General features: G+C 50.0%; 1 protein-coding gene across 1 annotated transcript in view; it reads left to right on the forward strand.

The window, feature by feature from the left end:
* The first annotated feature begins 4377 nt into the window (after positions 1-4377).
* Positions 4378-23814, forward strand: part of LOC138364425 (adventurous-gliding motility protein Z-like) — a 45784-nt gene continuing 26347 nt past the window's right edge. Inside the window, exon 1 of the mRNA XM_069324055.1 lies at positions 4378-4459. Within this exon, the coding sequence (XP_069180156.1) occupies positions 4378-4459 (82 nt within the window). The remainder of the gene's footprint in view (positions 4460-23814) is intronic.

The following is a 23814-nucleotide window of genomic DNA, read 5'->3' on the forward strand; positions in this document are numbered from 1 at the left end:
AACTACCATCATCACCACCACCATCACCACCACCATCATCACCACCTTCATCACCACCACCATCACCACCACCATCACCACCCTCATCATCACAACCATCATCACCACCACCATCACCACCATCACCACCACCATCATCAACACCTTCATCACCACCACCATCACCACCACGATCACCACCATCACCACCACCATCACCACCACCATTATCACCACCTTCATCACCACCACCATCACCACCACCATCATCACAACCATCATCACCACCACCGTCACCACCTTCATCACCACCATCATCACCACCACCATCACCACCACCATCATCACCACCATCACCACCACCATCATCACCAACACCATCACCACCATCACCACCACCATCATCACCACCTTCATCACCACCACCATCACCACCACCATCACCACCATCACCACCACCATCACCACCATCACCAACACCATCATCACCACCTTCATCACCACCACCACCATCACCACCATCACCACCACCACCACCATCACCACCACCATCACCATCATCACCACCAGCACCATCACCATCATCACCACCCTCACCACCACCACCATCACTATCATCACCACCAACACCACCACCACCATCACCACCATCACCACCACCACCATCACCACCCTCATCACCACCATCACCACCATCACCACCACCACCATCACCACCCTCATCACCACCACCGTCACCACCATCATCACCACCACCACCATCACCATCATCACCACCATCACCACTATCACCACCACCATCACCAGCATCACCACCACCATCACCACCACCATCACCACCACCAACATCACCACCACCATCACCACCATCACCACCACCATCATCACCACCATCACCACCACCATCACCACCATCACCATCACCACTATCACCACCACCACCATCACCATCATCACCACCACCACCACCATCACCACCATCACCACCACCATCACCACCATCATCACCACCATCACCACCACCATCACCATCACCACCACCATCACCACCATCACCACAACCATCACCACCATTACAACCACCATCACCACCATCATCACCACCACCATCACCACTATCACCACCACCATCACCACCACCACTATCACCACCACCATTACCACCACCACCATTACCACCATTACCACCACCACCATCACCACCCTCATCACCACCACCATCACCACCCTCATCACCACCACCATCACCATCACCACCACCATCACCACAACCATCACCACCATTACAACCACCATCACCACCATCATCACCACCACCATCACCACCATCATCACCACCATCACCACCATCATCACCACCACCATCACCACCACCATCACCACCATCATCACCACCATCATCACCACCATCACCACCATGATCACCACCATCATCACCACCATCATCACCACCATCATCACCACCATCACCACCATCATCACCACCACCACCACCACCATCAACACCACCATCATCACCACCATCATCACCATCATCACCACCATCACCACCACCATCACCACCATCACCAAGACCATCATCACCACCATCATCACCACCATCACCACCATCATCACCACCATCATCACCACCATCATCACCATCATCACCACCACCAACACCACCACCATCACTATCATCACAACTACCATCATCACCACCACCATCATCACCACCTTCATCACCACCACCATCACCACCCTCATCATCACAACCACCATCACCATCACCACCACCATCATCACCATCTTCATCACCACCACCATCACCACCACGATCACCACCATCACCATCACCATCACCATCACCACCATCACCACCACCATCATCACCACCTTCATCACCACCACCATCACCACCACCATCATCACAACCATCATCACCACCACCGTCACCACCTTCATCACCACCATCATCACCACCACCATCACCACCACCATCATCACCATCATCACCACCACCATCATCACCACCACCATCACCACCACCATCATCACCACCTTCATCACCACCACCATCACCACCACCATCACCACCATCACCAACACAATCATCACCACCTTCATCACCACCACCACCATCACCACCACCATCACCACCACCATCACCACCACCATCACCATCATCACCACCAGCACCATCACCATCACCACCACCCTCACCACCACCACCATCACTATCATCACCACCAACACCACCACCACCATCACCACCATCACCACCACCACCATCACCACCCTCATCACCACCATCACCACCATCACCACCCTCATCACCACCACCGTCACCACCATCATCACCACCACCACCACCATCACCATCATCACCACCATCACCACTATCACCACCAGCATCACCATCATCACCAGCATCACCACCACCATCACCATCATCACCACCACCATCACCACCACCACCATCATCACCACCATCACCACCACCATCACCACCACCATCACCACAACCATCACCGCCATTACAACCACCATCACCACCATCATCACCACCACCATCACCACCATCACCACCACCATCACCACCACCACCATCACCACCATCACCACCATTACCACCACCACCATCACCACCCTCATCACCACCACCATCACCATCACCACCACTATCACCATCACCACCACCATCACCACAACCATCACCACCATTACAACCACCATCACCACCATCATCACCACCACCATCATCACCACTATCATCACCACCACCATCACCACCATCATCACCACCACCATCACCATCACCACCATCATCACCACCATCATCACTACCATCACCACCATCATCACCACCATCATCACCACCACCACCACCACTATCACCACCATCACCACCCCCACCATCACCACCACCATCACCAAAACCATCATCACCACCATCACCACCATCATCACCATCACCACCATCATCACCAACACCACCATCACCACCATCATCACCACCATCACCACCACCATCACCATCATCACCACTACCATCACCACCATCATCACCACCAACATCACCACCATTACCACCACCATCATCACCACCATCACCACCACCACCACCACCATCATCACCACCATCACCACCATCATCACCACCACCATCATCACTACCATCATCACCACCATCACCACCCCCACCACCACCATCACCACCATCACCACCACCATCACCACCATCAACACCTTCATCACCACCACCATCACCATCACCATCATTGTTACGGCCCTCTCGGGTCGCAACTGGGTTCTTACTCTGATGTTGTTAGAGGAAGGGTATCCGGCCCCAAGCCAGTAGTGGCTTTCAAGGGATGTGATCAGTAACGCAAGCAAACTAAAGGGGAAGGGAAAGAAAGGCAAAAACTTAAGATTATAATTAATACCACCACCAATAAATAATATATAAAAAGATTACACCTGGGAAGGGGTATAAACACTTATTTACACTTGTCGTCTTCTTCTGAAGACACTGGATCCTCTCGGTGTCAAGCCCTCGGTGCTCCCGTGGCCTCGCGACGAATTCTTCGAGAAGCTGAGTCTACCCCGGCCACAGGCCAGACAAAACACAGTCCAGTAGACTGCTGGCAGGTTCCGGATCAGCAACGCTGGTCAGGCCACTCCACGAGCGATACTAGGGTAGCGCCCTAGTCAGGAGCCTCGTGTGATACCACAGATCACTCTCCTGTCCACAATACCTCAGTGGTCAATCGTCTCCACCAGTCAGTCCCGGGTACGACAATCCTTCAACTGCCACTTCACTGGCAGGGTAACACCACAGTGTTCCTCCGGGAGGCGACTCACAGCTGCTGCAGCAAAGCACTTGGTGTGGGGACGGCTGCCTTGGGTAGACTGACTCAACTTCCCTTACAGCAGTCCCAGGTCGACTCTGTAAGCAGACACGTCATCAATAACAGGGACACACTAAAGCACCTCACTTACAGGCTCAGACACAAACGCCCGACGTATCCACTCCATAGATGGCGTTGTCGTCTGAGCACCACCTTGCCAGAGGTCAGCAGCGGCTGCATGGTGAGCTGAACAGGACTGGAAACTGGCCCTTGTGGCCAGTACATCTCGTCCTCACCAGGTGTCGTCGTCCATTTGGAGGGGGTTTCGGGAGGTGACCCACAGATGGCGTGGTCGTCACTGCTCCGTGCTCGGACGCTGGATCCGGGTCCGTAACACCTCCCCACCAAAAAGAATTTGGTTTGGGTTTCTATAAAGAAAAACACAAATCAAATTAGTACGGGGACACAACTCCAAATGGACTCACTTATACTGTAAACTGGAACGGCGAGGCTGTCTCGTCCACAGAACTGTCCTAAGGAGAAACCCTGGCACAAAGACAACTTGACAATGGCAGGCGATGACCTGCCGGACGTAATTTTCCACACCTCCTCTGCGATGTCAAGCAGGGGCATCATCTCACATCTCTCGAGTAAGGATCGGTGTAGACACGATGTGGGGCGACTCGACACTTCCCTGTGTCGGGGCACTGATGATGGCTGGTCCCAGACGGTATTTCTAGTACAGGTCCGGTGGTCCTTCAGGGAGACGGGTACCTGGAATACAGGGGTCTGATAATTTAGAGTGACAGCGACAGCGGGTAAAACAGTACTTACAGCATACTCCTCTACTAGGTCCACACCTAGTCCCAACGGGGCTGTTCGTACATTGAAGATGGCATTCGCTCTGCCACCGTCAGGTCGACAAACGTTCCGTATAACGCTGCATTGAGGCTCAGCAATCACGTGGGGGGTGTCAACCTGCCGGAAACAGTCACTCATATTATCATATCTCGTACCTCCTGTACCTACCATTACCTTCCAGGTCCCTTCTTCAACTGCAACATTCACTGTGCACGTCTCCAATCCCTGGGACCTCTTCATGGTGTTCACGGGAGCCATCATCCGTCGGGTCGTCCACTGGTCCTTACTGAGAACACATACAAGAACAAAAAATACCGCTAGGAAACATTTGGTTACCTTAGGGATAAGCTTCCTGAGCCTGTAATGTCCATAGCCGGCTACATCCATTAGCCTGGTTTGGACCGAAGAGGGCTCTAGACCTTTCGAACACACCTCACATACCTCTGACGTCTGGGGAATCTCTGGCCGGTTCAATGAACGCTGTACCTTGCCATACCGCAAGTACACAGGTGCCTTCACTCCAGACTCTTCGGTATCCGTGGGTGCTTGCACACGAGGCCTCTCTTCATGCTCAGTTGCCTCTGCCATCGTAACCGTATGTTCCTCGTCGGGAGAAGAATCAGGAGACTGCTAGAACGTTCTCAATCTGTAGGGGAGAGGACAAATTAAACTTACTTAAATCCGGGTCTGTCTTTACCTGGACATTACCACTGCCTGTTGTTACCTTAGACCTTGCTGTGCCGGCAGACTCGTCCGCGATCTTGGGATGATTGGTGCTCCAATCCGATACCAAGTCGTTGGCTAGTACCACGTCAATCCCAGCTACAGGGAGGGTATCGACTACTGCCAACACACATGTGCCGCTGAAGTAAGGCGAGTCGAGATGTACTGGCACTAAGGGGGCGATGTACTGCGTCCTAGGAAACCCAACCAGGACAACCTGTTGTCTCCCGTCTACACTTACTCCCTCGGGCAACGAGCTTCTCACGATCAGGGACTGGGCTGCTCCACTATCTCTGAGCACTACAACTGATCTACCAGTATGATCACTCGTTACATACCCGCTTGAAGTGTGAGGGGCGAACAAACTTGGTCCTTCCTGCGTCGTCGTCGACTGGCTTCCTGCTGGTGGTGTTACACAGCTCATTAACATCACCTCCCTACGTGGGCCGCTACCTCTTCTGCCTCGGCACATAGCAGCTACATGCCCTTTCTGCCCACAAGTCCAGCACACCATATTCCTCCTCGGACTCCGGTGTTTCGGACTGCTAGGACTAGTCCTTCGAGGGCTACTTGGGGGCGTCTTCTTAGCGCTTCGTGGGACGGGAGTCTCTTCTTCGTCCTGAGGTTTGTCAAACCGGCGTTGGTAATGCCTTGGGACGTACTTAGTAGAAGGCCTGTGCGTCAAGATGTATTCCTCAGCCATGGTGGCTGCCGCACTAAAGGTCTCTACCTGCTGTTCCTCTAAGTACGTCTTCAGGTCTCCAGACAAACAATCCTTGAAGTCCTCTAACAGTATGAGCTGCTCGAGGTCTTCTTTGGTCTCCACCTTCCGAGAGGTACACCATTCCTGAAAAAGTCGCTCCTTGATGGTGGCAAATTCGGTGAAAGTGTGCTCTGAGGTCTTCTTCAGGTTTCTAAACTTCTGCCTGTAAGCCTCAGGTACCAATTGGTACGCCATGAGCACGACCTTCTTCACCTTGTCATAATCGCCGGAGTCGTCAAGGGATAACGTGGAGTAGGCGATTTGGGCCTTCCCAGTCAGGACTGACTGTATCATGATGGCCCAATTCTCCCTTGGCCACTCCAAAGAGGCAGCGACTTTCTCGAAGGCTGCGAAGCATTTCGAAACTTCCCTCTCGTTAAATTTTGGGACCATTTTGATGTTCCTTACCGGATCGAAACTACTTGTTCCCGTTGTTTGTCGCTGACCACCGCCTAATCTTAATACTTCTAGTTCATGTTGTCTCTCTCTTTCCTCTCTGTCTCGTCGTTCTTGCCTGTCTCGTTCTTCTCTTTCTCTTTTTCGTTCTTCTCTCTCTCGTCTCTCTTCTCTTTCTCGTTCTTTTTCTCGTTCTTCTCTTTCTTTTTCTCGCTCTCACTCTTCTCTTTCTCTTTCTCGTTCTAATTCTAAACGTCGTATCTCTAGTTCTTTTCCTAATCGCTCTCTTTCCATTTCCAATTTCTTATCTTCTCTCTTTCTCGATTCCTCTTCTCTCTCTTTAGCGATTTCTAGCTTTTTCTATTCTATTTCTCGATGGATCTCTAGTTCACGCATTTTCACAGTAAGTACACTTATATTTAGTTCACTCTCATCACTTTCGACATCACTGTTCTTACCTTCCTGTTCAGTGGAAGCTATTTCCTCACCTTCCTTTATACTAGGAGTCTCGCCTTCCTGTTTCTCTTCTGCCTTCAAATGCCGGTGAACCTTGGACAAGATCTCCACACGTGAATCACTGGCACGGATCTTTATCTCCAGGTAGGCGCTCACTAGTACAAGTTCCCGTTTGCTCAGATATTTTAATCTGGCAAGACAGTCCTCTCTGTTCAAAAATGCCTGCACATCGTCCAGATCATCAATGGTAGCTTTTTCTGCCATTGTCACTGATGGAACACTTAACTAGCACTTAACACACCGCTTTCACGTTAGCACTTAACGCACCGAGCACTGTTCTACGCCAATATTGCACTTTATCGCACCAAACACTGCACTTGTCAATATTGCACGTATTCACTTCGGGCACCGCACCACACAATATTGCACTGAATCACTGCGAACACCTCGCTCTACAATATTGCACTTAATCACACCGAGCACCGCACTGCACAATACTGCCCTTAATCGCTTAATCACAGCGAGCACCGCACTGCACAATATCACACTTTGTCACTCCGATCACCGCATAGGACGTATAACGTCCCAATCGTCACACACAGGGGGAATTATTTACAGGGATTACGCCACTTCACCACCCCTGTCAAACATACTTAACAAGGGGACGGATCCCGCTGGGGATGCCAATTATGTTACGGCCCTCTCGGGTCGCAACTGGGTTCTTACTCTGATGTTGTTAGAGGAAGGGTATCCGGCCCCAAGCCAGTAGTGGCTTTCAAGGGATGTGATCAGTAACGCAAGCAAACTAAAGGGGAAGGGAAAGAAAGGCAAAAACTTAAGATTATAATTAATACCGCCACCAATAAATAATATATAAAAAGATTACACGGGGGAAGGGGTATAAACACTTATTTACACTTGTCGTCTTCTTCTGAAGACTCTGGATCCTCTCAGTGTCAAGCCCTCGGTGCTCTCGTGGCCTCGCGACGAATTCTTCGAGAAGCTGAGTCTACCCCGGCCACAGGCCAGCCAAAACACAGTTCCACTGGGGGCACCGCCGTGGAGGCCGTCAACCACAAGTCCAGCAGACTGCTGGCAGGTTCCGGATCAGCAACGCTGGTCAGGCCACTCCACGAGCGATACTAGGGTAGCGCCCTAGTCAGGAGCCTCGTGTGATACCACAGATCACTCTCCTGTCCACAATACCTCAGTGGTCAATCGTCTCCACCAGTCAGTCCCGGGTACAACAATCCTTCAACTGCCACTTCACTGGCAGGGTAACACCACAGTGTTCCTCCGGGAGGCGACTCACAGCTGCTGCAGCAAAGCACTTGGTGTGGGGATGGCTGCCTTGGGTAGACTGACTCAACTTCCCTTACAGCAGTCCCAGGTCGACTCTGTAAGCAGACACGTCATCAATAACAGGGACACACTAAAGCACCTCACTTACAGGCTCAGACACAAACGCCCGACGTATCCACTCCATAGATGGCGTTGTCGTCTGAGCACCACCTCGCCAGAGGTCAGCAGCGGCTGCATGGTGAGCTGAACGGGACTGGAAACTGGCCCTTGTGGCCAGTACACCTCGTCCTCACCAGGTGTCGTCATCCATTTGGAGGGGGTTTCGGGAGCTGACCCACAGATGGCGTGGTCGTCACTGCTCCGTGCTCGGACGCTGGATCCGGGTCCGTAACAATCATCACCACCCTCATCACCACCACCATCACCACCGTCACCACCACCATCACCACCATCATCACCACCATCACCACCACCATCACCATCACCACCACCACCACCATCACCACCACCATCACCACCATCATCACCACCATCATCACCACCATCATCAACATCACCACCATCATCACCACCATCACCACCACCATCACCACCATCATCACCACCATCATCACCACCATCACCACCATCAACACCACCATCATCACCACCATCATCACCACCATCATCATCACCATCACCACCATCACCACCATCACCACCACCATAACCATCACCACCATCATCACCATCACCACCATCACCACCACCATCACCACCACCATCACCACCATCACCACCATCACCACCACCATCACGACCACCATCACCACCATCAACACCTTCATCACCACCATCACCACCACCATCACCACCATCATCACTACATCATAATCTCTACAACATCACATTAACGCAACCACTTGGGCTGGACGGTTCCGCTTCATGCAGGTCGGTGTTCAATCCCCGACCGTCCCAGTGGTTGGGCACCATTCCTTCCCGCCGTCCCACCCCAAAGCCTTATCCTGACCCCTTCCCAGTGCTATATAGTCGTAATGGCTTGGTGCTTTCCCCAGATAGTTCCCTCCACCCCCAACACCAGCCCACCATCACTTCCACACCACCATGATCACCACCACATTGCCACAACAGTCTGATGGAACACCCCGTCTACCCGCAGTAACAGGACATTCACCCACCCGCATCAGCCTCCCCCCCCCCCCCACAGCCCCCCCCTCCTCCCCACATGCGGGTACCACCACCTCACACCCCTGCTCTTCCAGCCACAGGTACAGCCACAGGTACACCCACAAGTACAACCACAGGTACAGCCACAGTACAGCCACAGGTACAGCCACAGGTACAGCCACAGTACAGCCACAGGTACAGCCACAGGTAACGTCACAGGTACAACCACAGGTACAGCCACAGGTACAGCCACAGGTAGAGCCACAGGTAGAGCCACAGGTACAGTCACAGGTACAGCCACAGGTACAGCCACAGTACAACCACAGGTACAGCCACAGGTACAGCCACAGTACAGCCACAGGTACAGCCACAGGTAACGTCACAGGTACAACCACAGGTACAGCCACAGGTACAGCCACAGGTAGAGCCACAGGTACAGTCACAGGTACAGCCACAGGTACAGCCACAGTACAACCACAGGTAGAGCCACAGGTACAGTCACAGGTACAGCCACAGGTACAGCCACAGTACAGCCACAGGTACAGCCACAGTACAGCCACAGTACAGCCACAGGTACAGCCACAATACAGCCACAGGTACAGCCACAGTACAACCACAGGTACAGCCACAGGTACAGCCACAGGTACAACCACAGGAACAGTCACAGGTACAGCCACAGGTACAACCACAGGTACAACCACAGTACAACCACAGGTACAGTCACAGGTACAGCCACAGGTACAACCAAAGGTACAGTCACAGATACAGCCACAGGTACAACCACAGGTACAGCCACAGGTACAGCCACAGGTACAGCCTCAGGTACAACCACAGGCACAGCCACAGGTACAGCCACAGGTAGAGTCACAGGTACAGCCACAGGTACAACCACAAGTACAGCCACAGGTACAACCACAGGTACAGCCACAGGTACAACCAAAGTTCAGCCACAGGTACAACCACAGGTAAAGCCACAGGCACAACCACAGGTACAGCCACAGGTACAACCAAAGTACAGCCACAGGTACAACCACAGGTACAGCCACAGGTACAACCACAGGTACAATCACAGGTACACCCACAGGTACAGCACAGGTACAACCACAGGTACAGCCACAGGTACAACCACAGTACAACCACAGGTACAGCCACAGGTACAACCACAGTACAGCCACAGGTACAACCACAGGTTCAGTCTCAGGTACAACCACAAGTACAGCCACAGGTACAACCAAAGTACAGCCACAGGTACAACCACAGGTACAGCCACAGGTACAACCACAGTACAGCCACAGGTAAACCAGGGTACACCACCATACACCAGGGTACACCACCATACACCAGGACACACCACCATACACCAGGACACACCACCATACACCAGGGTACACCACCATACACCAGGACACACCACCATAAACCTGGGTACACCACCATACACCAGGACACACCACCATACACCAGGACACACCACCATACACCAGGGCACACTACCATACACCAGGGTACACCACCATACACCAGAACACACCACCATACACCAGGGCAAACTACCATACACCAGGGTACACCACCATACACCAGGACACACCACCATACACCAGGACACACCACCATACACCAGGGCACACTACCATACACCAGGACACACCACCATACACCAGGACACACCACCATACACCAGGACACACCACCATACACCAGGACACACCACCATACACCAGGGTACACCACCATACACCAGGGCACACCACCATACACCAGGGTACACCACCATACACCAGGACACACCACCATACACCAGGACACACCACCATACACCAGGACACACCACCATACACCAGGACACACCACCATACACCAGGGTACACCACCATACACCAGGACACACCACCATACACCAGGACACACCACCATACACCAGGGTACACCACCATACACCAGGGTACACCACCATACACCAGGGTAAACCACCATACACCAGGGTACACCACCATACACCAGGGTACACCACCATACACCAGGGTACACCACCATACACCAGGGTACACCACCATACACCAGGGTACACCACCACACACCAGGACACACCACCATACACCAGGACACACCACCATACACCAGGGTACACCACCATACACCAGGGTACACCACCATACACCAGGGTACACCACCATACACCAGGACACACCACCATACACCAGGACACACCACCATACACCAGGACACACCACCATACACCAGGACACACCACCATACACCAGGACACACCACCATACACCAGGACACACCACCATACACCAGGGTACACCACCATACACCAGGGTACACCACCATACACCAGGACACACCACCATACACCAGGGTACACCACCATACCCCAGGACACACCACCATACACCAGGGTACACCACCATACACCAGGGTACACCACCATACACCAGGACACACCACCATACACCAGGACACACCACCATACACCAGGACACACCACCATACACCAGGACACACCACCATACACCAGGACACACCACCATACACCAGGGCACACTACCATACACCAGGACACACCACCATACACCAGCTAGGACACACCACCATACACCAGGACACACCACCATACACCAGGGTACACCACCATACACCAGGGTACACCACCATACACCAGGACACACCACCATACACCAGGGTACACCACCATACACCAGGACACACCACCATACACCAGGGTACACCACCATACACCAGGACACACCACCATACACCAGGACACACCACCATACACCAGGTACACACCACCATACACCAGGGACACACCACCATACACCAGGGTACACCACCATACACCAGGGTACACACCACCATACACCAGGACACACCACCATACACCAGGACACACCACCATACACCAGGACACACCACCATACACCAGGACACACCACCATACACCAGGACACACCACCATACACCAGGACACACCACCATACACCAGGACACACCACCATACACCAGGACACACCACCATACACCAGGACACACCACAATACACCAGGACACACCACCATACACCAGGACACACCACCATACACCAGGACACACCACCATACACCAGGACACACCACCATACACCAGGACACACCACCATACACCAGGACACACCACCATACACCAGGACACACCACCATACACCAGGACACACCACCATACACCAGGACACACCACCATACACCAGGGTACACCACCATACACCAGGGTACACACCACCATACACCAGGACACACCACCATACACCAGGACACACCACCATACACCAGGACACACCACCATACACCAGGACACACACCATACACCAGGTACACCAGGCATACACCAGGACACACCCATACACCAGGACACACCACCATACACCAGGTACACACCACCACTACACCAGGACACACCACCATACCCCCGGACACACCACCATACACCAGGACACACCACCATACACCAGGACACACCACCATACACCAGGACACACCACCATACACCAGGACACACCACCATACACCAGGACACACCACCATACACCAGGGACACACCACCATACACCAGGACACACCACCATACACCAGGGACACACCACCATACACCAGGACACACCACCATACACCAGGACACACCCACCATACACCAGGACACACCACCATACACCAGGACACACCACATACACCAGGACACACCACCATACACCAGGGACACACCACCATACACCAGGACACACCACCATACACCAGGACACACCAACCAATACACCAGGGTACACACCACCATACACCAGGACACACCACCATACACCAGGGACACACCACCATACACAGGACACACCCACCATACACCAGGACACACACCATACACCATGGATACACCACCATACACCAGGACACACCACCATACACCAGGACACACCACCATACACCAGGACACACCACCATACACCAGGGTACACCACCATACACCAGGACACACCACCATACACCAGGACACACCACCATACACCAGGGACACACCACCATACACCAGGGACACACCACCATACACCAGGACACACCACCATACACCAGGACACACCACCATACACCAGGACACACCACCATACACCAGGACACACCACCATACACCAGGGACACACCACCATACACCAGGACACACCACCATACACCAGGACACACCACCATACACCAGGACACACCACCATACACCAGGACACACCACCATACACCAGGACACACCACCATACACCAGGACACACCACCATACACCAGGACACACCACCATACACCAGGACACACCACCATACACCAGGACACACCACCATACACCAGGACACACCACCATACACCAGGACACACCACCATACACCAGGGTACAACCGACCATACACCAGGGCTACACCACCATACACCAGGACACACCACCATACACCAGGGACACACCACCATACACCAGGACACACCACCATACACCAGGGACACACAACCACTACACCAGGACACACCACCATACACCAGGGACCCACCACCATACACCAGGGCTACACCACCATACACCAGGACACACCACCATACACCAGGGTACACACCACCATACACCAGGACACACCACCCATACACCAGGGTACACCACCATACACCAGGACAACACCACATACACAGACACACCACCATACACCAGGACACACCACCATACACCAGGACACACCACCATACACCAGGTACACACCACCATACACCAGGACCACACCACCATACAACCAGGAACACACACCATACACCAGGACCACCACCATACACCAGGACCACCACCATACACCAGGACACACCACCATACACCAGGACACACCACCATTACACCAGGACACACCACCCATACACCAGGACACACCCACCATACACCAGGACCACATCACCATACACCAGGACACACCACCATACACCAGGACACACCACCATACACCAGGACACACCACCATATACCAGGACACACCACCATACACCAGGACACACCACCATACACCAGGACACACCACCATACACCAGGACACACCACCATACACCAGGGTACACCACCATACACCAGGACACACCACCATACACCAGGACACACCACCATACACCAGGACACACCACCATACACCAGGACACACCACCATACACCAGGACACACCACCATACACCAGGACACACCACCATACACCAGGACACACCACCATACACCAGGGTACACCACCATACACCAGGACACACCACCATACACCAGGGTACACCACCATACACCAGGACACACCACCATACACCAGGACACACCACCATACACCAGGACACACCACCATACACCAGGACACACCACCATACACCAGGACACACCACCATACACCAGGACACACCACCATACACCAGGTACACCCACCATACACCAGGACACACCACCATACACCAGGACACACCACCATACACCAGGACAACACCACCATACACCAGGGTACACCACCATACACCAGGACACACCACCATACACCAGGACACACCACCATACACCAGGACACACCACCATACACCAGGACACACCACCATACACCAGGACACACCACCATACACCAGGACACACACCATACACCAGGACACACCACCATACACCAGGGACACACCACCATACACCAGGGTACACCACCATACACCAGGACACACCACCATACACCAGGACACACCACCATACACCAGGACACACCACCATACACCAGGACACACCACCATACACCAGGACACACCACCATACACCAGGACACACCACCATACACCAGGACACACCACCATACACCAGGACACACCACCATACACCAGGACACACCACCATACACCAGGACACACCGCCATACACCAGGACACACCACCATACACCAGGACACACCACCATACACCAGGGTACACCACCATACACCAGGGTACACCACCATACACCAGGACACACCACCATACACCAGGACACACCACCATACACCAGGACACACCACCATACACCAGGACACACCACCATACACCAGGACACACCACCATACACCAGGACACACCACCATACACCAGGACACACCACCATACACCAGGACACACCACCATACACCAGGGTACACCGCCATACACCAGGGTACACCACCATACACCAGGACACACCACCATACACCAGGACACACCACCATACACCAGGACACACCACCATACACCAGGACACACCACCATACACCAGGACACACCACCATACACCAGGGTACACCACCATACACCAGGGTACACCACCATACACCAGGACACACCACCATACACCAGGACACACCACCATACACCAGGACACACCACCATACACCAGGGTACACCACCATACACCAGGACACACCACCATACACCAGGACACACCACCATACACCAGGACACACCACCATACACCAGGACACACCACCATACACCAGGACACACCACCATACACCAGGACACACCACCATACACCAGGACACACCACCATACACCAGGACACACCACCATACACCAGGACACACCACCATACACCAGGACACACCACCATACACCAGGACACACCACCATACACCAGGACACACCACCATACACCAGGACACACCACCATACACCAGGACACACCACCATACACCAGGACACACCACCATACACCAGGACACACCACCATACACCAGGACACACCACCATACACCAGGACACACCGCCATACACCAGGACACACCACCATACACCAGGACACACCACCATACACCAGGGTACACCACCATACACCTGGGTACACCACCATACACCAGGACACACCACCATACACCAGGACACACCACCATACACCAGGACACACCACCATACACCAGGACACACCACCATACACCAGGACACACCACCATACACCAGGACACACCGCCATACACCAGGACACACCACCATACACCAGGACACACCACCATACACCAGGGTACACCACCATACACCAGGGTACACCACCATACACCAGGACACACCACCATACACCAGGACACACCACCATACACCAGGACACACCACCATACACCAGGACACACCACCATACACCAGGACACACCACCATACACCAGGGTACACCACCATACACCAGGGTACACCACCATACACCAGGACACACCACCATACACCAGGACACACCACCATACACCAGGACACACCACCATACACCAGGACACACCACCATACTAACTCCTACTGATTTCACTGACTCCGTGGTTCAACTGTTGGAAATTTTGACCCGGATAGAGCAGCTGTTGTTCTACCAGGAGAAAAGTTCGGTCTCACTCCACTTATTACACATAAAATTCGCCTTCGAGCAGGGAACTATGCTAAGTTGTGTACCAGCTGACCGTCTACCCCAGTGTCAGAGAGCAGAAGCTGATAGACTCTTAGAGGAAATGTTGCAGAGTGATGTGACTGAGTTGAGTAGATCGTCATGAAGCCCTCCATTGATTCTTACACCAAAGCGAGCTGGTACCTGGAGACCTGTAATCAGTTATCGGAAGTTTAAAAGAGTAACCTTACCTGACTGTGTCCCTCTGCCAGTCTTAGATGACTTGTTGCAGAGTGTACGTCTAAACAAGGTATTCTCAACATTAGATTTGTTGCAGGTTTCTGACAAATCCTACTTGATGAGGAAAGTAAACAGTTGACAGCCTTTAGTACTCCCAATGGTCATTTTCATTTCAATAGAATGCCGTTTGGGTTGCTAAGTAACCAAAATAACCTTTTCAAGGCTCTTGATGAATTTATTTCGTAGATTGATAGGAAGTTCTCTTCTGGAGTACCTTGATGCTCTCATAATCATGTCCCAAAATGTTCAGACTCACTTCCAGAACCTTAAGAAAGTAGTTACAAAGCTCGCACACGCAAATTCAAAAATAAAACTCTCAAAGTGCTCAGTTTTAAAGGAAAAAGATTAATTTCCTAGGTCATACAGTCACCCCTTCTAGAAGTACCTTTAATGAATAAAAAAAATATCGCTGCCGTCATTTTCCAACGCCACGTAACGCAGAAGCCTTGAGACAGTTCACAGGTCTTGTAGGATTTTATCGTTCATTTATTGGTGGATTCTCTATTATAGCCGCTCCACTTTACAAGTTGCAAAGAAAAGATGAACCCTTTGTTTGGGAAGAGGCCCAAGAACGGTCAATCAGAAAGCTCAGAGCAGCCTTGATCTCGTCACCTGTCCTTAGGTACCCAGAATTGTCTTAACCTTTCACGGTGGTCACAGATGGTAGTGATGAAGGCTTGGGTGCTGCATTACTTCAAACAGAAGGTCACAGAGATCACACAATAGCTTATGCGAGCAGTACATTATCTGAAGAAGAGAAAATTTATAGTGCAACAGAACGTGAACCTTTAGCAGTTGTTTGGGCTGTTAAACATTTCTGGGATACAATTTATAATTACTCAGTTCATGTTCTTACAGATCACCAACCATTAATTCCTTTGTTTAAGAAAAAGATTATTGTCGGAAAGTTTGCTAGATATTTGCTTACAATTCAAGAGTTCAATCCCACATTTGATTATATTCCATGAGAGACAATTATTGTAGCTGAGGCGTTTTCTCGACACGTTGCTGCGAGTCAAATTAATTACCCAGCATTAGACGCTACAGTAGTCGAGGCAGAACAGAGATAAGACCCCCATACGGTCACCCATCATCAAGTACTAAGATACTCATCAAATTCACAAACTCTCAGTACCATTGTAAGAGTAATGTTAGACAATTTACTGTGTAGGGTAGTAAATCTAGTGACACCACTGAGGAGATGCTGTCAGTCAGTTGTTGCAGCTGCCTTGGTACCATGATGCTCCTGCAACTGCACATCCAGGGAAGGATCCTACACTCCAACAAGGTCGATGGAAGTATTTTTGGCCCAAAATGGCTAAAGAGATTGTTTATTATGTTGACAGATGTTTAACTTGTTTACAGCACGAGGGACACGTCATGGGACCGAACACTATTCAGGTGTGCCCAGCAACTAAAGCAACTTGGGAACGAGTATCAATGGATTTGTTGACAAATTTTGCAGAAACAGAAAAGGGGAACAAACACTTGCTCGTAATGGTTGATAATTTGTCACGTATTGGGAACCAATTCCTATTCCCTACAAAACACTATCCCCTACAAAACACTATCCCCTACAAAACACTATCCCCTACAAAACACTATCCCCTACAAAACACTATCCCCTACAAAACAACAGAAACTATAGCCAGAACATTCCATGACCAAATAATGTGTAGATACAGTATGCCAAAAGTAATTCTTTCAGATAATTGTCTTTTATTATTTTCGAAGCACATGTCATTAACGCATGATGTTGATAAATGTGATTTATGCAACACTTAGAGTTGCATTGTTCATATTTGATACTTAGACAGGCATATGATCTTAATGTTCTTCCTCTAATTAATCCGTTGTTTCCATGATTTTCCACCGAGTAAATTATACTCTTATTTTTTGTACACACGCCGAGCGGTGTTAGTATTAATGCAAACCTAATCCAACTTTTAATGTTTAATCTGAAATTTTGTATGTAAGACATTATTGTATGCCTCTGAGGGTCCTTTTAGTATCAATGTATTATCTAGCTAGCCAGAGTTAATCGACAAGGGACGTCGACTTGGTAGCGTGTTCGAGCAGTATTAACCGTCAAATTGTAGTCGGTTGGTGTCTAGCCAATCCGGGACCAGTAGGCCTCTGACGTCATTCCCAAAGAGCCGGCACCGGCCGGTCTGAAGTAGGCCGCTAGTTATCTCTCAAACCCAGACACGGGTGAGACCTCAGGACCTCGGAGTGGCATATCTATCTCAGTTACCTTTATCAATAAACTGTTTGAAGTGAACCAGAGTGTCTATCTCTCGAGATATGCCGGCACGGTCACAAGGTCACCAATACCTGTTGTTCATGGTGCTGGTTGTTAACACGGTGTTGTTTATGGTGCTGGTTGTTAACACGGTGGTGTTTATGGTGCTGGTTGTTAATGGTGTTGTTCATGGTGCTGGTTGTTAACACGGTGTTGTTTATGGTGCTGGTTGTTAACACGGTGGTGTTTATGGTGCTGGTTGTTAACACGGTGGTGTTTATGGTGCTGGTTGTTAACACGGTGTTGTTTATGATGCTGGTTGTTAACACGGTGTTGTTTATGGTGCTGGTTGTTAATGGTGTTGTTTATGGTGCTGGTTGTAAACACGGTGTTGTTTATGGTGCTGGTTGTTAACACGGTGGTGTTTATGGTGCTGGTTGTTAATGGTGTTGTTTATGGTGCTGGTTGTTAACACGGTGGTGTTTATGGTGCTGGTTGTTAATAGTGTTGTTTATGGTGCTGGTTGTTAACACGGTGGTGTTTATGGTGCTGGTTGTTAATGGTGTTGTTTATGGTGCTGGTTATTAACACGGTGGTGTTTATGGTGCTGGTTGTTAATGGTGTTGTTTATGGTGCTGGTTGTAAACACGGTGTTGTTTATGGTGCTGGTTGTTAACACGGTGGTGTTTATGGTGCTGGTTGTTAATGGTGTTGTTTATGGTGCTGGTTGTTAACACGGTGGTGTTTATGGTGCTGGTTGTTAATGGTGTTGTTTATGGTGCTGGTTGTTAACACGGTGGTGTTTATGGTGCTGGATGTTAACATGGTGTTGTTTATGGTGCTGGTTGTTAACACGGTGTTGTTTATGGTGCTGGTTGTTAACACGGTGGTGTTTATGGTGCTGGCTGTTAACACGGTGTTGTTTATGGTGCTGGTTGTTAACACGGTGGTGTTTATGGCGCTGGTTGTTAACACGGTGGTGTTTATGGTGCTGGTTGTTAACATGGTGTTGTTTATGGTGCTGGTTGTTAACACGGTGTTGTTTATGGTGCTGGTTGTTAACACGGTGTTGTTTATGGTGCTGGTTGTTAACACGGTGTTGTTTATGGTGCTGGTTGTTAACACGGTGTTGTTTATGGTGCTGGTTGTTAACACGGTGGTGTTTATGGTGCTGGTTGTTAACATGGTGTTGTTTATGGTGCTGGTTGTTAACACGGTGGTATTTATGGTGCTGGTTGTTAACACGGTGTTGTTTATGGTGCTGGTTGTTAACATGGTGTTGTTTATGGTGCTGGTTGTTAACACGGTGGTGTTTATGGTGCTGGTTGTTAACATGGTGTTGTTTATGGTGCTGGTTGTTAATGGTGTTGTTTATGGTGCTGGTTGTTAACATGGTGGTGTTTATGGTGCTGGTTGTTAACACGGTGTTGTTTATGGTGCTGGTTGTTAACACGGTGTTGTTTATGGTGCTGGTTGTTAACACGGTGGTGTTTATGGTGCTGGTTGTTAACACGGTGGTGTTTATGGTGCTGGTTGTTAATGGTGTTGTTTATGGTGCTGGTTGTTAATGGTGTTGTTTATGGTGCTGGTTGTTAATGGTGTTGTTTATGGTGCTGGTTGTTAACACGGTGTTGTTTATGGTGCTGGTTGTTAACACGGTGTTGTTTATGGTGCTGGTTGTTAACACGGTGTTGTTTATGGTGCTGGTTGTTAACACGGTGGAGTTTATGGTGCTGGTTGTTAACATGGTGTTGTTTATGGTGCTGGTTGTTAACACGGTGTTGTTTATGGTGCTGGTTGTTAACACGGTGTTGTTTATGGTGCTGGTTGTTAATGGTGGTGTTTATGGTGCTGGTTGTTAACACGGTGGTGTTTATGGTGCTGGTTGTTAACACGGTGGTGTTTATGGTGCTGGTTGTTAACACGGTGTTGTTTATGGTGCTGGTTGTTAATGGTGTTGTTTATGGTGCTGGTTGTTAACACGGTGTTGTTTATGGTGCTGGTTGTTAACACGGTGTTGTTTATGGTGCTGGTTGTTAACACGGTGGTGTTTATGGTGCTGGTTGTTAACACGGTGGTGTTTATGGTGCTGGTTGTTAATGGTGTTGTTTATGGTGCTGGTTGTTAATGGTGTTGTTTATGGTGCTGGTTGTTAACACGGTGGTGTTTATGGTGCTGGTTGTTAACACGGTGGTGTTTATGGTGCTGGTTGTTAACACGGTGGTGTTTATGGTGCTGGTTGTTAACACGGTGGTGTTTATGGTGCTGGTTGTTAATGGTGTTGTTTATGGTGCTGGTTGTTAACACGGTGTTGTTTATGGTGCTGGTTGTTAACACGGTGGTGTTTATGGTGCTGGTTGTTAACACGGTGGTGTTTATGGTGCTGGTTGTTAACACGGTGTTGTTTATGGTGCTGGTTGTTAACACGGTGGTGTTTATGGTGCTGGTTGTTAACACGGTGGTGTTTATGGTGCTGGTTGTTAACACGGTGGTGTTTATGGTGCTGGTTGTTAACACGGTGGTGTTTATGGTGCTGGTTGTTAACACGGTGTTGTTTATGGTGCTGGTTGTTAATGGTGTTGTTTATGGTGCTGGTTGTTAACACGGTGTTGTTTATGGTGCTGGTTGTTAACACGGTGGAGTTTATGGTGCTGGTTGTTAACACGGTGGTGTTTATGGTGCTGGTTGTTAACACGGTGGTGTTTATGGTGCTGGTTGTTAACACGGTGGTGTTTATGGTGCTGGTTGTTAACACGGTGGTGTTTATGGTGCTGTTTGTTAACATGGTGTTGTTTATGGTGCTGGTTGTTAACACGGTGGTGTTTATGGTGCTGGTTGTTAACACGGTGTTGTTTATGGTGCTGGTTGTTAACACGGTGTTGTTTATGGTGCTGGTAGTTAACACGGTGTTGTTTATGGTGCTGGTTGTTAACACGGTGGTGTTTATGGTGCTGGTTCTTAACACGGTGGTGTTGTTTATGGTGCTGGTTGTTAACACGGTGTTGTTTATGGTGCTGGTTGTTAACACGGTGTTGTTTATGGTGCTGGTTGTTAACACGGTGGTGTTTATGGTGCTGGTTGTTAACACGGTGTTGTTTATGGTGCTGGTTGTTAACACGGTGTTGTTTATGGTGCTGGTTGTTAACACGGTGTTGTTTATGGTGCTGGTTGTTAACATGGTGTTGTTTATGGTGCTGGTTGTTAACACGGTGTTGTTTATGGTGCTGGTTGTTAATGGTGTTGTTTATGGTGCTGGTTGTTAACACGGTGGTGTTTATGGTGCTGGTTGTTAACATGGTGTTGTTTATGGTGCTGGTTGTTAACACGGTGGTGTTTATGGTGCTGGTTGTTAATGGTGTTGTTTATGGTGCTGGTTGTTAATGGTGTTGTTTATGGTGCTGGTTGTTAATGGTGTTGTTTATGGTGCTGGTTGTTAACACGGTGTTGTTTATTTTGCTGGTTGTTAACACGGTGTTGTTTATGGTGCTGGTTGTTAATGGTGTTGTTTATGGTGCTGGTTGTTAACACGGTGGTGTTTATGGTGCTGGTTGTTAACACGGTGGTGTTTATGGTGCTGGTTGTTAACACGGTGGTGTTTATGGTGCTGGTTGTTAATGGTGTTGTTTATGGTGCTGGTTGTTAACACGGTGTTGTTTATGGTGCTGGTTGTTAACACGGTGGTGTTTATGGTGCTGGTTTTAATGCTGATAAATGTAAAGTTCTGAGGTTAGGTAATGATGATAGAGTTACAAGATACGAGCTAGATGGTGTTGTGATTGCGAAGTCGGATTGCGAAAGGGATCTGGGAGTTATGATTAGTAAGAATTTAAAACAAAAGGATCAATGCATAAATGTTTGTAATAAGGCAAATCGAACACTTGGATTTATTAATCGCAGCGTTAGTAACAAGACACCTGGTGTGGTTCTCAAGCTATATCTTGCTCTAGTTAGGCCCCATTTAGATTATGCAGTTCAGTTTTGGTCGCCATATTATAGAATGGATATAAATTCACTTGAACGTGTCCAGCGTAGGATGACTAAGTTAATTCCCCAAATTAGAAATCTTTCATATGAAGAAAGATTAACAAAGCTTAAGTTGCATTCACTGGAAAGGCGAAGAGTTAGGGGTGACATGATAGAGGTTTACAAGTGGATGAATGGACATAACCGGGGGGATATTAATAGGGTATTAAAAGTATCAACACAGGACAGAACACGAAACAATGGATATAAATTGGATAAGTTTAGATTTAGGAAAGACTTGGGTAAATACTGGTTCAGTAACAGGGTTGTTGATTTGTGGAACCAATTGCCGCGTAACATTGTGGAGGTGGGGTCCCTCGATTGTTTCAAGCGCGGGTTGGACAAGTATATGAGTGGGATTGGGTGGTTATAGAATAGGAACTGCCTCGTATGGGCCAATAGGCCTTCTG

This window comes from Procambarus clarkii, chromosome 13 (assembly GCF_040958095.1).
Source record: "Procambarus clarkii isolate CNS0578487 chromosome 13, FALCON_Pclarkii_2.0, whole genome shotgun sequence".
Lineage (NCBI taxonomy): Eukaryota > Metazoa > Arthropoda > Malacostraca > Decapoda > Cambaridae > Procambarus > Procambarus clarkii.